Source organism: Stylophora pistillata, chromosome 7 (genome assembly GCF_964205215.1).
Source record: "Stylophora pistillata chromosome 7, jaStyPist1.2, whole genome shotgun sequence".
NCBI classification, from domain to species: domain Eukaryota; kingdom Metazoa; phylum Cnidaria; class Anthozoa; order Scleractinia; family Pocilloporidae; genus Stylophora; species Stylophora pistillata.
This window is the reverse complement of record NC_142525.1, coordinates 33193336-33209737: the sequence shown is the minus strand read 5'-3', so window position 1 is coordinate 33209737 and position 16402 is coordinate 33193336. Positions and strand designations below refer to the sequence as shown.

Below are 16402 nucleotides of genomic sequence, written 5' to 3'. Positions count from 1 at the left end.
GCTTTTATCACGCGCGTCATTTCACCGGTTCACGGTACATTTTTAGGTAGCTGGAAGCAAGGGTTTTTAAATTAACATCTGAACAAAAACGCTTGATAAGTTTAAAGTTTTGAGGAAAAGGCGCGCAATTTGAAACGACATAGACTCAAAACGTTCCTTGTGTCGTTGCCCGGGATGCCATAATTTGTATCATCGAGAAACGAGCTTCGTGTACACTTTTATTTCTTTTTTTCCCTTCCTAAATTTGTTTTTGATTTCTACAATTTAAAGGGGATAATTTGTTCACCAAAATTATGCAATAAAACATGTAAACTACCGTGCTCGTTCATGAGCTAATGACCATCGAGCCTCTTCACCTGGTTCATTTATTGAAAAACAATACCGTGTTCTTGGAATGCACGCGCGCTTATTCGCCTGATTACGTGAATTAATGTGCAGTGCAGGATGTGCAGTGCAACTCTTCGGAATCTTCCTTTAGAGTTAAGAAAATAACCTCTTCACAGCAACGGGAGAGGATATAGGCAATATTGTGACTGAACTCTCTTTTTTGATCGAAAAAATCCTTCCGAACTATATAATCTCTTCTATTGAGCCTTTAATTCATAATCTCAGTTTTAAGATTGTCATATAAAGAAGATAATTTTTCAGTTAATTATGTCATTGAGCGGTTTTATCACGGTTTGACCTCTATGAGGTTAGTCTATCATTAGTGCATTCTTCGTGAAATTCCTATCGTATAAAATACTTGTTATTAATAATAACTGTAAGGTAAATGTCTAGAAATTTCTAGGATGCTTAGTCACGCCGACTTGCATACATGAACTTTCATACAGTTATGTTGTCACACCATGCAACTTTCTAGAACATTTTATATATGTCAAGTTTTAATACTACCAGGATAGCTATGTTGTAAGCTTTCCTGGAATACCTCATAAATGTATATAAAGACTCGTTCTTGTAGTAATAGTAGTTGTTGTTGTCGGGAGGAAGCGACTGTTTAAAAAACTAAAACGAGAGAGAGTTAATGTGGAAGACTGTTCTTTCCCTGAAGATGTGAAGACAACTGTGCAATTAATTGTGTCAGTGGTAAGCTGACATATGGACTGTAGTGGGCTTAAGTAGGTTTCTTAAGGATATTGAGGGTAATTACTGTTCTGCCTTTAAGAGTCGCCCCCTATTGAGAATATTGTGGTGTTCGTTCTCTACGTTGAATTATACTGCAACATACTGTTTTAGGAATATTATGATCTCAAATTTCACTAATTTTGACGATTTCATTAACATAACCCTCGATTTAGGTTCTGGTTCCTGTACATGTTACTAATCGAAAGCAATTTAGCCCCTCCCCTCCCCCCACCCCCGACGTTAGCTTTCGATCATATAATTTTACTTTCAGCTTCAATTTCCAAATTTAACTACTGTGTAAACACTCCTAAAACGCAAGAGAGCGTAAATTATGCTTATTCGGCGAATTCATCCACTTCTGCAGTCATTACAAACGTTACAAATCATCAGTAATTTCTCTTTGAAGGGAAAACTGAGTTTTTGCCAACTTTAATTAGTCTCATTTATACGGTGGTGGACATCTACCGACTCGAGGATGGTATCAACTTCCAAAATTCGGAGCGTGGTTTTGATAGTTGCTCTGGCTCACGTTGCGGACAACTCGTTTACTTACAGCCACGACAGCGACATCAAGTTTGACTGGAATTGTTCTGTCCACGAGGCTGATCTAACGTGACTTAAGCGACAAATGAAGACCTCGATGACCTTAAAGATTAAGCTTAGGGTACGTTACGAGAAAGTGGGCGACAAATGCGCGAACGAGACTTCTGTTAACGCAACCGAATTCGCTACTAATTATAGTCAAGTCTGCTTGGTAAACAAACGACTCTTTCTCTCAGTGACATCGAATAAAAGCTTGATAAATGTATCTCTTCATATTGAACAGAGAGAAATACACGCCATTTGTACCTTGATACCAGCGAAGATAACTGTTTCAAGCCCTAAGAATTACAGCAGCCGTTCTTCCGCCTTTTGCAATCACATCAATTTCGAGGCTGAATTTGATAGCATCGGTTATCGTGCTGTGGAAACAGATGAATGCGTCAATTCCATCATAGCAGACAGGGCCAACAGCACCGAAGGAGCTTTGGTGCTCAGAGTATGGCCTGAGCAGGTTTTATTTTTCTTCTCCATTATATTCCTCGCAATTTTCATTTACCATTCCCTGGCCTTCCTTTGTCTATTCTACCCGACGGACATCTTGCAAGATGGCGTTCCCCATATTATTCTTGAGGGAGCAATTCCCGTTAGTCTCAGAAGCTTAGCGGGCAATTATTTCTTTTCCAAACAAGAGGGAATCTGGCACAAGACAAGAAAAAAAATTTTTTTTTGCGAGTTTTCATCATACCTCTTCCGCTTCTGTTTTTTAGTATAATCTTCTCTGATTTCGAAAATTTTAGCATTTTTAAAATGCAATCGTTCCGAAGATTCTTCATAGTGTCCGGATTTTGTTATTGTATTCAGGATTTTTACTATCATTTTACTTGAAAAGGTCAATGAGAACAAAGCCTTGTTTAGTTTGTATGTTTTTTAAGCCAACAATCCTTTCCTGTCAAGATGAACTTCCTCAACTCATTATAAACCATTTGCGCCTCCAACCTTTGATCTGTGTAGAGTGTTGGATGATTTTTAACAGGCGTTTGGTAAATTATGTAAAAACGCCCGCCTTAGTGATTCCTTCCTGCAAAGTTTCTATAATCTCCGAGCTTCAGCTTTTACTTGTTATCATTCTGTTGCTCTGCATACCAGTTGTGATAGTAGTGCTACTGATTATGGTAAGTATATTAGCTATTCTAGGAATTATGTTAACCTCGCATGTCGCAGTCTTGACCATGGCTGATTACAGGCTGAGCGATGTAAAGTCACGAAACTCCCAGATCTACTTTCATTAGTACTCAACCTCATACAAAGGACCCCCTCACTCGTTTCATTTTTTGTTGCCGAGGTGCTTTTGGTATTTGTAGCTGTCGTTACTCTGAATGCTGTAGTGCGTGTTTTCGCGCTCTCTTCCTCAGAAGAACGTCACCCCTACGTGGCTTCTTTCGTTTTTGTTTTTTATTATGTTTGGACAAGCTATAGCTCGTTTACGAAAACATACCACGAGCTTTTCCTGGCCTTATTCCATTGCAACAAAATTTCAAGATCAGATGATCAGCTGCTAAAATTACCTAAGACCCCACTTGACAACATGATGGCAATTCCGAAAGAGCTCTTCGATATGGCATGCGAGGAGCTTATGCCCCTTAGAGAACGTGTCTGTATACTAATTTTGAAGATCACAGTGCTCGTGTCTTCTGCGTTGATTGTGTTTTCTTTGATCATGATGTCCAGCTTTGACACCACGCCTTTGATGAAGAATTTCTTAATGTTTCTTACTTTATCGTTTCCAAAGATCGTCGCTATGTACTTTGGTGGAGGATGGCAGAAAAAACTGCGAGCAATGGTTATTGAAGAGAAAGTTCCTAAAATTGTGGAAAAGTTCATCCGTGAATCTTCTAAGACAACTCGTGGACATGAAAAGAGAGACATAAATGTGAAGAACGACGAAGTGATTTTAGTAAATTTACCGCCTCCCGGTTAGCTCAATTGGTTAGAGCGCTGGACTGTTGTGCGGGAGGTCGAGGTCGATGGTTCGAGCCCCGGCCGGACCAACACTCAAGGTCTTAGAATAACTGAGGAGAATGCGCTACCTTTCTTTAATAAGAAATGGATAGACATTCTAGTCTTCTCGGATAAGGACGAATAAACCGTAGGTCCCGTCTCCTGCATCTATTAATTAGATAATTTGGTTAGGCAGGGGACGTTAAAGAACCCACTGACGAGATTACTGTGATGTGGTCTGGCCTGTTTACTGGGAATTGGGGGGAGGGGGCATCTTCAAGTAAGTTTCCTTCGATTGTTTGTAAACTGCTGATGCAGTCTGGCCAAAGTCCCCCGAACAGTGTTGTGATGCGCATTTGATCATATCGACATGTTAATTTGCGCAATATAAATATTAAGTTATTATTATTATATTATTATTATTATTAAATGAAGAATACATGGAATTTGCCACTATTTAGTCTTTAATGTTATCAAAATGAAATTTAATGCGCAGTGCAGGATGTGCAGTGCAATTCTTAGGAATCACCCTATAGAATTAAGGAAAAAAAAATCTTTGCAGCAACGGAAGGGATATAGGCAATATTGCTACTGAATTCTCTTTTCTGATCGAAAAAATTCCTTCCAAATCATGTAATCTCTTCTATTGAACCTTTGATTCACAATCTCAGTTTTAAGATTGTCGTATAAAGAAGATAATTTTCCAGCTAATGATGTCATTGAGCAGTTTTATCATAATTTGATTTCTAAAAATGTGGCTTTGAAATCGTGAGAAATGACGTTAAAAAGTTTTGTTTTAGTCCACCCACGCATAGCCCTTCCCTTGTATGAGGTTAGTCTGTCATTAGTGCAACCTTTCGTGAAATTATTATCGTATAGAATACTTGTTATGAATAATAACTGTAAGATAAGTTTCTAGAAATTTCTATAATACTTTCTCACGATGACATGCATACACGAGCTTTCATACTGTTACGGCTGTCACACCATCCAACTTTCTAGAACATTTTATTAAATCACGTTGTAATACTACCAGGATAGCCATGTTGTAAGCTTTTCTGGAATACTTTATAAATATGCGTTTGCGTTATTAACCAAGCGTGAGGTCAAGGTGGCTGCATATTGGCCGAGCTCTTTTTTTACATTTCTATGGACCAAGACGAAGTCGAGGTCCATAAAAATGTGAAAAAAAAAAAGGCATTAATATCCAGCCATCTTGACCGAACAAGCTTGGTTAATGAAGGATTTATCATATTGCAAAGAGATTTGGCTTCTTTAAGAATTCGAGAGTCTGGAGAGAAAGCCAACCGTGTTTGAAGCACAACAGACTCACGAGAGTCGTTTCTGTTTTCTTTGTTTCACTATCCGCTGCTGCTTCTTGCGTTTCCATCGCCCAAATTGTCCAAGAATAACGAAAGTAGTTCTTAGGCTCTTTTTTTGATGCGCAGGATTTTCCTGTATTATTCTTGAGGGAGCAAGTCCCGTTAGTCTCAGAGGCTTAGCGGGTAATTATTTCTTTTCCAAACAATAGAGAATCTGGCGCAAGACAAGAACATTTTTTTTGCGAGTTTTTATTATACCACTTCCGCTTTTGTTAATTAGTGCGATCTCCTCTGAATGCGAAAATTCTAACCTTTTAAAAATGCAATCATACCAAAGATTAACAATAGCGTTCGGTCTTTGTTTTTGCATTCAGGCTTTTTACACATCCTTTTTCTTGGAAAGATCAACGAGAGCAAGGCCTTTTTTAGCTTGTAAGTTTTTTAAGCCAACAACCCTTTCCTGTCAAGATGAACTTCCTCAACTCATTATAAACCATTTGCGCCTCCAACCTTTGATCTTTGTAGAGTTTTGGAGGATTTTTAACAGGCGTTTGGTAAATTATCTAAAAACGTCTGCTTCAGTGATTCCTTCCTGCAAAGTTTCTACAATCTCCGTGCTTCAGCTTTTACTTTTTATCACTCTGTTGCTCTGCATACCAGTTGCGATAGTAGTGCTATTGATTATGGTAAGTACATTAGCTATTCTAGGAATTATGTTAACCTCGCATGTCGCAGCTTTAAGCAGGGCTGAATACAGGCTGAGAAATTTAAATTCATCCACGGGATCCTCTCATCCACGGGATCCTCTCGTTCGTTCCATTTTTTGTTGTCTCTATGCTTTTGAAATTAGCCGCTTTTGCTTCTCTGAACGTTGTAGAACGTGTTTTCGCGCTCTCTTTCTCAGAACACCTTCCTTACGTGGCTTGCCGTGTTTGGTTTTTGTTTTTTTATTATATTTGGACAAGCTATAGCTCTTTTACGAAAGCATACCACGAGCTTTCCCTGGCTTTGTTCCACTGCAACAAACTTTCAAGATCAGATGATCAGCTGCTAAAATTACCCATTACTCCACACGAAATTGACATCATGGCAATTCCAAAAGAGCTCTTCGATATGGCATGCGAGGAGCTTATGCCCCTTAGAGAACGTGTCTGTATACTAATTTTGAAGATCACAGTGCTCGTGTCTTTTGTGTTGATTGTGTTTTCTTTGACCATGAAGTCCAGCTCTGATACCACGCCTTTGATAAAAACTCTCTTGACGTTTCTCACTTTATCGTTTCCAAAGATCGTCGCTATGTACGTTGGTGGAGGATGGCAGAAAAAATTGCGAGCAACGGTTATTAAAGAGAAGGTTCCTAAAATTGTGGAAAAGTTTATCCGTGAATCTTCTAAGACAACTCGTGGACACGAACAGAAAGACATAAATGTGAAGAACGACGAAGTGATTTTAGTAAATGAAGACTACATGGAACTTACCACTATTTAGTCTTTAATGTTATCAGTTGGTTATGTTATGGGCTGCGTTTTATGAATTATCTGGTAATGATCGCATTAAGCTGCCAAGGTGCTGATTTTAGATCAAGTATGCTAAAATGATTTTGCAGATAATGCAGAACACATGTTGTGAAGGTTACGTACCTCAATCATCCGATTCATTGTTGCTTCGTTAACGTTTTAAATGTCTTGCTTCTACTTTTTCACAAAGTTATGGCAATGGTCTAGTTACTCATCGATTGCTAAAACTCCTAATTTTAGATGGTCAATAACGTTCGACCTTGACCGCATTGTATTTTGTTTTAAGTGTAAACGAGGAGAGTCAGGTACGTGCAGGTCTAGCATTGAAGCGATTTCAATGTAATTTAATGTAGAGATGCTGGGAAGTTGATAGTCTCCGTTAGTTCCTAAACTTCTCTTTGATCCCTATCCCAGTAATTCTGATCAGGGTTAGGAGCCACAACGCTTTTTCTGCGTTGCGTCGATCGATCAAGTAGAAAGTTCTCGAAGAAAATCGGTGATACTTGTTAGAGGAAAACTATGTTTTCACTTAGCCAATAATTCAATGTAAAACTGACTCCTTTAATTTACTCTGGCTTGCTTCTCGATTCCTTGACTAGACTGTGCAAGAAATACTCCGCATCCATATATGGCATGGGTCTCCTCCATCCTACACTTGAATTCATCTAAGGCAGTCCTTGCGTTATCTATAGGAAAGTTGTTAACCAATTCTCAGCGACGAACATAGAGCAAATTAAAGCTCCCCGCCCCCTTTCCCCCTTTCCCCCCTTTCCCCCCTCCCCCCCCGCCCCCTTTCTTCCCCTTCCCTCCATCCTCTCTGTTGTCCACAATTCGGTGTATTTATGCTAAGTGCCCTTCTGTTCATCAGACTGCTTCGTGGCTTCTGTAACGAAAAAAAAAAAAGAGCTCCTTGAAGGTAACTTATGAAAAGCTTAGAGTGAGCTATAATTCTAAGACAAAATTGAAAACAATATTACTCGCTACATGTCAAGTCCTTTTACACATGATACACTAAGCCATTATTTCTGAATTTTGTCTCTTAAACCCCCAAAACTTCGATTTTGGTTGTGTTACGATCCTTTTGTTTTTTTTTCTTATTAATCATCAAATTCCTCTTTTCTCGTCAATAAACGAGGTTTTTTTTTTTAACTCCTGGGGTGATTTCGACAGTGGCTATGATTCATTTTATTTGCTGCGCTGAACTGGATTCGTTAAAACCAGCGGAGTATGATAGGTGCTTGCTCTGGCAAACAGCTTACCTTTTACACAGAAATACACTTTCATCGGGGATTTTTGGTCCATTTTGAGGAACTCACGAAATCGAGGCACGCTGACCTCCAAATCAAGAAGGCGGCAAACTATGTAAACAGCGCGAGGGAAGTATCCGATGAAATTGATCAGTTTTACAAAAATCTCGAGATGAGATATTTTTTAGCGATATTTCAAGTGACGATGGTCCACAAAAACTCGATCTACAAGACCTTTTCAAGGAACTTTCTTTACTTAAGGAGTAAACGATAAACTCTTACTCGGAGGCAAATTCAAGGGAAAAGTTAAAATTCAAGAAGTGTCATTTTCATCGCATGGCGTGCTATGAAGTAAGCCATTGGAAAGAGACATCAATACGAAGACAGTTTCTTATAGCCAAGCACTCTCATCCGTGGGTCATTGGGTTTAGTTTGCGACTTCAGGAAGATATTTTCATGCACACTGTCAATATTATGGCAAGTGCATCATCTTTCGGTGTACAGACTCGCCCTGGACCTGACGCTCGAATAAAGAGCAGATTGTAGAGGTCTTAAGCAACTTAGAGCTTCAATAGATGTTGTGTTTTTGCATGGGCAATGAAGAGACCAGTTTGAAGCGGGAATTCCGGGAAAGGGAAGGACACATGTACACATTATTATTGACAGAAGTGAAGTAGATAAAATGTTTCGTCATTATAGTGCCTGTAACAATGATGATGTTCCTCAGTTCGTCTGATATCTTTGCCTATAAGGTATTCACGAACTCCTTGTCCAAACAGATGGGAAGGTATGGTTACCTTGTCTATAGTTACATTTATACAATGAATATATGAAGTTCATATATTTGCGGTTGTAGATACGTATGATGCACGATCATCGCAGTAGAGAGCGCTATTTAAGCAATAGCGAAAATCAGACCTGAAAAAAATCAGGCCTGTACGGGATTCGAACCACTGACCTCTGCGATACTAGTGCAGCGCTCTACCAATTGAGCTAACAAGCCAACTGGGAGCAGGCCGTTAAGTTGATTCGTAATAAACCCGTGATGATAAATCAGATACAATGAATATATGAAGTTCATATATTTTTTTTTATTTTTTTTTTATTTTATTTTTTTTTCAACAGTAACTCGTCCTTTGTCGGCTGGTAGGATGACTATGTTCTCGTCGTTTCTCAGTCGTTTCAGTGCGCTTTGTTCGTCTTTAGCCAAGTTGCTGTCATGTCGTGACGTTGATTGTATAGTGGAGGCAATTCTGCTTCTGATGTTATCCTTGGTCGGTTTAGATAGCTCTCGTTGCCGAGACAGGGCCGCCTCAACAGTAGATACAATAGATCAATTGTTCCGACTGCCAAGCCTCCTACATCGGTGAGACTGGCAGAAACCTCACAACAAGACTGACTGAACACAGACGGGCGACGAGGAAAGGTGATGTCAGCAATCACATTGCTGAACACCATCGACTTACCAACCACAACATTGACTGGAACTCTGCGCAATGCCTAACCTACAGCACTGACTATTTTCAACGACTGACTCTGGAAAGCTGGTTTACTAACTTAGAACAGACTCCCCTAAACAGATGTCAACAACTACCCGCTCCATACAAACGACTCATTCACGACATAAACATCAGAAACGACCGAAAAAGAACGACCTTACTTTACCGACAGATCGAAACAGACCAATCACGACCGACTTACGTCACTTGAGTCTTACAGCCAATAACATCACGGCAAAACCAACCGATCATTTCACACGAACTGGAATAAGAACATTCTACTGACAACAATCATTCACTTGACTCTGATGATGACTTCCGCACAGGTTGTCGAAACGTCAGTCACTACCACCGAAAACAGTCCTTCTCAGGACTACACTCACCCGGACGATCAGACTACACCTTCATATTGTGATTGAATTAATTACAGTTGGTGCTTGACACCTGCTTGATCTGCAAATTAGCTTACGCAGCCTTTCTAAAGAAATATCTTTCATCTGTTCAGTTCATTTGGATGGCGAGCTGCGAAGTAACGGTATTTTAAACTCTATTTAAACTCCTGCTTCATAATGCCGTCAGACTCAAGGACACTTTTCAGTATGTTGAGCATAATTATTTTTCTGATACAGACTGAAGGACACCACTTTGACCGGCATGGTTCATCAGATTTTGTTAGAAACCGACTTATTGTTCAAGCTAGTGAGAACTGCTTTAACTCCCATTTCATTAAATCCAATTTTCTATCGGGAGTTATAAAAAAAATCCACGATCAATTCCAATGGTTTCATTGGATCGCCAATTCTTTTAGTCGCAAACGAAAAACATTTGGTGCCGAAAATTTTCAACAAAATCCCTCGACTTTTCACCGATGAACACGCGTTTGAGACGAGCAAGAGATTACAATTTGGCATAGAAAGCGAAACGACTGGAAATTGTGCCATACAACATTCGTCAAGAGAAAATCAAGCGGCGGACCTGAACTCGAACAGTTTGCGGATCACTGGTGGTGAAAGATTCTCAGGACTTGGTCTTACTTTGTTGTCTTCACTGCAAGAAGCTGACCCTAAAGGAAACGCGTTTGTGATGAGCAAGAGGTTACACTTTTAGCAAAGAAAGCAGCATTACTGGACGTTGTATGATACAACATTTGTCGAGAGACAATCAATGGGTAGACCTGAACTCGAACAGTTCGTGGATCACTGGTGGTGATAGGTTCTCAAGACTTGGTACTACTGTGTTGTATTCACCAAATAAAATAAAAAATAAAAAATACGTGTTTGTGACGAGGTTACATAGATGCCAAGCGGGCAACATTACTCGAAATTATACGATGAAACACCCTGAAGACCTGAATGCAAACGAGTCAAATGTTAGAGGAACTACTCAGCAGGACGAAAGCCCAGACGATCGTGTCTATTACAGTATTTTCATTGTAAATGAATTTACATATGGTTTTTTATACTCGTTACTTTTATTTGGTTCGTTTGGAATTTACGTACCTTTCATTCTCCGCTTCTTCAGTCCCACAATCATTACTCGTAATGGAATTAAGCATGTTAACTTAGAGGGTAACTTAACTTAGAGTCCAGTAAGTTTTTTGAGTGTGATCGGTAACAATTACTTTCCTATGGATTTAGGCGACAAGGAAACATGGTATAAGGTAAGGGTGATAATGGCTTTGTCTGTACAGTTTTTACTCCAGCTTTTCTTGGTCTGTAGGCATAGAAGTTTCTTTAACGCAGGCGAAAGTTTCTTAACAATCATTTTTCTCCTGTCTTATGCCTGTTCGCCGGTTGACGTAATTTGCAAATCTTTACCTAAAAAGGCCCTCTGGGAAAAAATGTTATATTTGTTGCAATAATCAATTTCAGCAACAATGTCGAGGTTTTTCAATCCCTCAACGGATAACCCATCATTTGTGGCAACAACCCTTGATTTTGCTTAGGATTTGGAAGAAGTATATTCCACCCGTTATACAGCTGCCTTTTGTTTTATACAGCTCAATTTCTCCATTATCTGTTTTCAGACCACTTTTGCTTCTTCCTATATTTATGTTGTCGATTCCAGTTGTAATTGTCTTGGTACTCATTATTACGATCTTGGCAGTGTATTTTGTCTTCTTTTTAACATCTCCCTTCTCTACCGCTGTTATAAACTGGATACGTTCAGGAAGTTCAAATGCAGTATTTGGCATTAAGGTAGGTGGACTCGTCCTGTTTCTTACGATCGCTCTTCTGCGTATCTGGAAAACCACAATTTGGGCCAGCTCACTCCTTCTTTCAGAAAAAAATCTGCCATACGTGACCTGTTTAATTCTTATCCTCTACTATTTAGCGAGAAGCTATAGTTCCTTTACCAGTAAATACCAGGACCTCGGCTTAAAGATTTATGAACATTACAAAACGACACCTGCAGTCATAGGGGAGGAAAGTCGCTATGAATCTTTTTCTTCACCTGTGGTGATCATCCCAAAGGAGCTTTTTGACAGAGTATGCGCACAGCTTATGCCTATTAGAAAGATGATCTACATAATGCTATTAGAAATGATTTTTTTCCTCGGCTTTGTTATCTTTGTCTTTTTGTCTATCGAAAACGGTGTTAATGCTAAACCTGCTATAAAATCATTGTTAACGTTACTGAATGGGTCATTGGCCAACATAATTAAGATCTTTAATTCTTCAAGGCACAAAGATACTGAAGCTGCTGCCCTAGAGGAAAAGATTAAAAAAATTGTTGATGGCTACAACAAAAGCATGACAGTTCCGACTGTTTGAAGGAGTAACTTGACATCGCGCAGTTTTAGCTTTTTGAAAAAGGTCAATAAACATTGCACGGTGTAGATAGCCAGTTTTGTCTTACAGTAAGGTATGAGGTGTTTGGTCATAGACTTTCGCTCACCATTGCAATAGGGATGATATTGACGACCAATGATTGGTGCAAATTTGTAAACAGCAATTTATTAGAGCAAAGAAAGAGAAAAAAGAAGACGGTGAAAAAATAACGAAAGAAAGACAGAAGTAAAAAAAAGGAATAGGAAAGAAAGCAAAAATGAAATAGATCTTGGATGCTATATCAGTGATTTCATAATTGTACTTGTCTGAAAAGGAAAGAAGGAGATATTTTCGACAGTGATATCCGCGTAAATTACACAAAACGAATAGCAAATTAATTAAAACTGGTAGCAATTTTTAACTCTTTGAGGCTCTCAATCTTAAACTATGGTATGGGTTGGTCTCGAACCCAGAGATTAGGGTCAACATTAACTAGAAAGTATTAAGCCTGTTTACCTACCAGCTTAGATAAGGTTCTTTTTCTGACATAGGAGTGCTAAGTGTCAGTAAAAAAGAGAACTAATTACATATAATATTCAGTTGTTTGGGTACATTAATATGGTGGTTGTACCATCATAAGCTTTGAAAAGAACTTTGCAATATTTGTGATCATCTCTTAACTGGTTAACCCTTTAGGGCCAAAGATTGATCAGTATCACATTTCTCCTCACAATAATTGCACGAGCAAAGGTCATGAGAGTCTCGGAAATGATTACCAAAAAGAGACCACTCTCATGTTGAAAACATTTTCACAATTTTTGGTTCTGAGAAAATGTATGAAGACCAATGAGGAGAATGTATTTATTGATCAAAAGGCTGAAAGAGTTCAACTTGATAAGTTTGTTCCTCTCATCACTTGTTTGTTGGTTAATTGATAAGGTGGAGTAAAACAACACTTTAAATGTTTCTGCCAGCGAGTAATTGTAATAGTGGATATAAAGAGTGCATGTACAAAGTGGACTTAACAGGACTAGCTTTACAAATAATCAGCATTTCATTTCACAAAGATTTTTTAAATATGTTTAAATTACAAAAACAAACCAAAAGTTATGTTCCTTTTATATCATACTCTAGTACTCTTAGTGCATAGCCATCAGTTATAAACCACATTTTGTAAACAGTACACTTAGGCTTAATTCCTAGTTTGAAATACTGTAACAGAGAATGCTTTGAGGGAAATGGAAATGTTAAGGAATGTAAAGCATGTTTATTTACATCATAAGAATGGTAAGGATGACTACGTGACTTTTGGAACATGTGCCCTGGCATATTAAGATTATGTTTGAAAAGTATTGTTCTGTGGTTATTTGAATAAAATATCTTCATTAATTTCAAATATATACTTTGTGTCTGACACTAACTCTGTTGTTACTTTAGGACTCCTAACAACACCACGCCACCAAGAGCAAACAATATAAAACCCTTAGAAAAGCTTGGGCTGAGTGAGAATAAAAAGTGAGAGAGGTCTGCATCTGACTATAAATATTGCCAATAAAAACCTGAAAACCAATATCAGGGGGTGAAGAGGAAGGAAAAGGCAGCAGGGGGGTAAAGGGATAGATAAACAGAAGGGGGAAGGACAATTTTCCAAATGCATTTTGGTTGTGGATGAAAATTTCAAGTGAAAAGGCAATTCAAAACCACGGATGCAAAAAAATTGCTTCTTATTGACAAATAAACACAGTGTTAGCTGATCGAAATCAGCTGAACACCACAAAGTTTACTCCACATGGTCAGCAAATGGAATTGCCATAAACTCCTTGAGTGCACATTCACTTTGCAAGTAGTTTTTTGTTCTCATCAGAAAATAAGATTTTCTGTAAAATTCAGCTGGTTTTGTGCCACAATTTTCTTAGGCCCATCTGGGACCTTAAGTTGTTGCAACTTTAGGCAACTTTGGGTGACTTTAATAGGGCAACTTAAGAAAGATCAATGGAAAAAAGACATTGTGACTATAGGTGATTTAAGGCGACTTAGAGCGATTTTATTCAACTCAAGTGATAAAACCGAAGTTGGCAACAATCTCTCCTTAACCATTTTGAAATATAATTATATATAATCCCTTACAATAAACACAATGGTCATTTCAGTTACTTTTGTGTCCACACAAGTCACCATAGTTTCAAATATCCAGATTATACAACCATTTTGGCTAAAAATGCTCAGACAGCATTACCACAACAGTTGTTGTCAAAGCTATAGTTAATAAATAACCAGGAAAGCTATCATCAGTATGCCTTGAGTAATAATATCAAAATAAAAACCAACATCAAGCAAACCTGTGAAAAATATGTACAGTGACATAAATTTTAAATTTAAGAAGAGCCATGATTTACATAGAATTATCAATAAATTTTCCACACAACAATCAGTTAAAATTACACACGATTATTTACATGTATCAATTAATTCACAAAACTTCACAAACTATAAAATGCTTAACTCGCCTTTCATTTTTTCGGCACTTGTACAAAGTTCTGTCAATTTTGGCACGGATATGGCTTGGTCCTTTACAGGGCAAACCAATTTGATATTCTACTTTCTCAGTATGACAAAACACCCTATACCATATTGAGAACTAAATGCTGAGGTCCTCCGTAAGAAGACTTCTTTTCCAGTCTCTCCAACTACTTTTCTTAGCTGCAGAAAAATTTTGACGTCCCAGTAAGAGAGAATCAAACCTTTTTAGAATATCTTCTTACTGCCATTTATCGGGCCACCAGGACCTCCCAAGCACTCACTTGTTTCAACTCCGAAGCGTTTAACCCAAAAAGATGAAATAACTTCTATGTTGGCATTAATAACAGGTTGAAAAGCTCTCGTCGTTGGTGCATTTCAACTGTCCAGAAATTCAAGTTACAAAGAAAAACTATAAACTGATGAAGGTGCAATTATCTCCGTCATGTTGATTTTCCCAGTAACCTTGGGGCCGCTAACTAGTTTCCATACGTATTGTCTTTAACAACTCGGAAAGAGACACAAGAAGGCCAAACGAAATGATGAAAATTATCGTTCATTCACACTCGATCTGATTTTAATTAAACATTACTCAAAAACATGAAATATGTCATTTATATACACACAAAATATCCTTATATGTCATTTAGGTCACACGAATTATCGTGATTAAATTTTGGCCTGGCAGCCATGTTTGTTGTCGGCATACGAGATCATAGAAGGGGCGGGCTCAGACATGTCGCTAGGTTAATCATCAAACTGACGGAGATGAAATGTATGAAAAGACTATTAAACTCATAGGATAGATAAAGATTTGTGCTTTTTGTATGTTCGTCGAGTTACAAAGCTAAAACTTCTAGATTTGGTCGAACATGACGGTGGAAGTGGCTAGTGCAAACTTATGGGTATATAATGGAGAAATGGCCCACTTTTGTCACTCTTTTACTCTGGTTAAGTAAAAGTGTCTAAAATTTAGTTTCAGTTCAGTTCAACTGACTTTGGATGATGTATTTTTACTGCTCAATGTAAAAGTGAGGTGCAATAACGGAACCTTTCTCTACAGTACCTCTCTATTTTGTTTTATGTTGATGATCTGGAACTCGCCAATCAACGCAGTAATGTTGTAATTATTGTGCAAAGTTTGATGGTGAATAGACTTGTTTAGCGCTGCCAACATCTTTCTAAAATTGCGTGACGATTTGACCGTTACGACAAGATGAAAACGGCTTTTTTAACGAATTTTCAAACTTTTTTAAATTTCAGCCGGAAAACAAATCGCTGGAAATTTAAAATATTTTTCTCGAAACTAGCTTACAGAAAGGGATGTTTTGACAAAATAAAAAAAAAAATCGATTTTTCGTGACTGATTTTCGATTCTCGAAATTTACTGGCGGCTTCTCTTAACCGCTCACAACAATAATCAGTATTTGATAATATAACTAAAACCGCAGAGTAGCGTTTACGGCGACCAAAATCTAAATTCTCAAGTTCAAGGGCGTGTCGCTCCAAAACGCGGTTAAAGAGGTGTTTGGGACTATTTTACTGATCGAAATGACAAACCAAAGTTGACTGTTTGCACGAATCTTTATTCTTGAAAGGCAATCGACCACGAACCACAATCAATGACGAAAATAACGATTATTCTCACAGTCAATCAATCTATCGAACGATCGATCGTAAACTGAAACAACAATACAACGAAGTTCTATCAATCTAACGAAAAGCCGCTGAATACATGATCAAAGAATCGCGTGTCAAATACTGGGCTCTAACGTCTATAACGAGATTAACAATACAAGTAAAACAGAACAAAAGTTTGGAAACAAATTAAAAGAACTTTGGTGGCTGATAAACATCCCATTG

The 16402-nt window shown here is 38.2% G+C and overlaps 1 protein-coding gene, 1 long non-coding RNA gene and 1 pseudogene across 2 annotated transcripts; all 3 read left to right on the top strand.

The window, feature by feature from the left end:
• The first annotated feature begins 1600 nt into the window (after positions 1-1600).
• On the top strand, positions 1601-4084 carry LOC148727510 (uncharacterized; annotated as a pseudogene).
• Positions 4085-5644: 1560 nt separating this feature from the next.
• LOC148727509 (uncharacterized) lies at positions 5645-6859 on the top strand. The gene has a single exon (XM_088726763.1). It carries the CDS (start codon positions 5823-5825, stop codon positions 6474-6476), a length of 654 nt encoding a protein of 217 aa, XP_088582889.1. The 5' UTR covers positions 5645-5822; the 3' UTR covers positions 6477-6859.
• Positions 6860-10833: 3974 nt separating this feature from the next.
• LOC148727508 (uncharacterized) lies at positions 10834-13412 on the top strand. Its single transcript, XR_015989292.1, has 2 exons — positions 10834-10911; positions 11421-13412. It is a non-coding gene; the product is annotated as an uncharacterized LOC148727508 (long non-coding RNA).
• The last annotated feature ends 2990 nt before the right edge of the window (positions 13413-16402 follow it).

What these genes read in the sequence shown, in the direction of transcription:
- LOC148727509 (XM_088726763.1), top strand. Translation starts at nt 5,823, where the DNA reads ATGCTTTTGAAATTAGCCGCTTTTGCTTCTCTGAACGTTGTAGAACGT.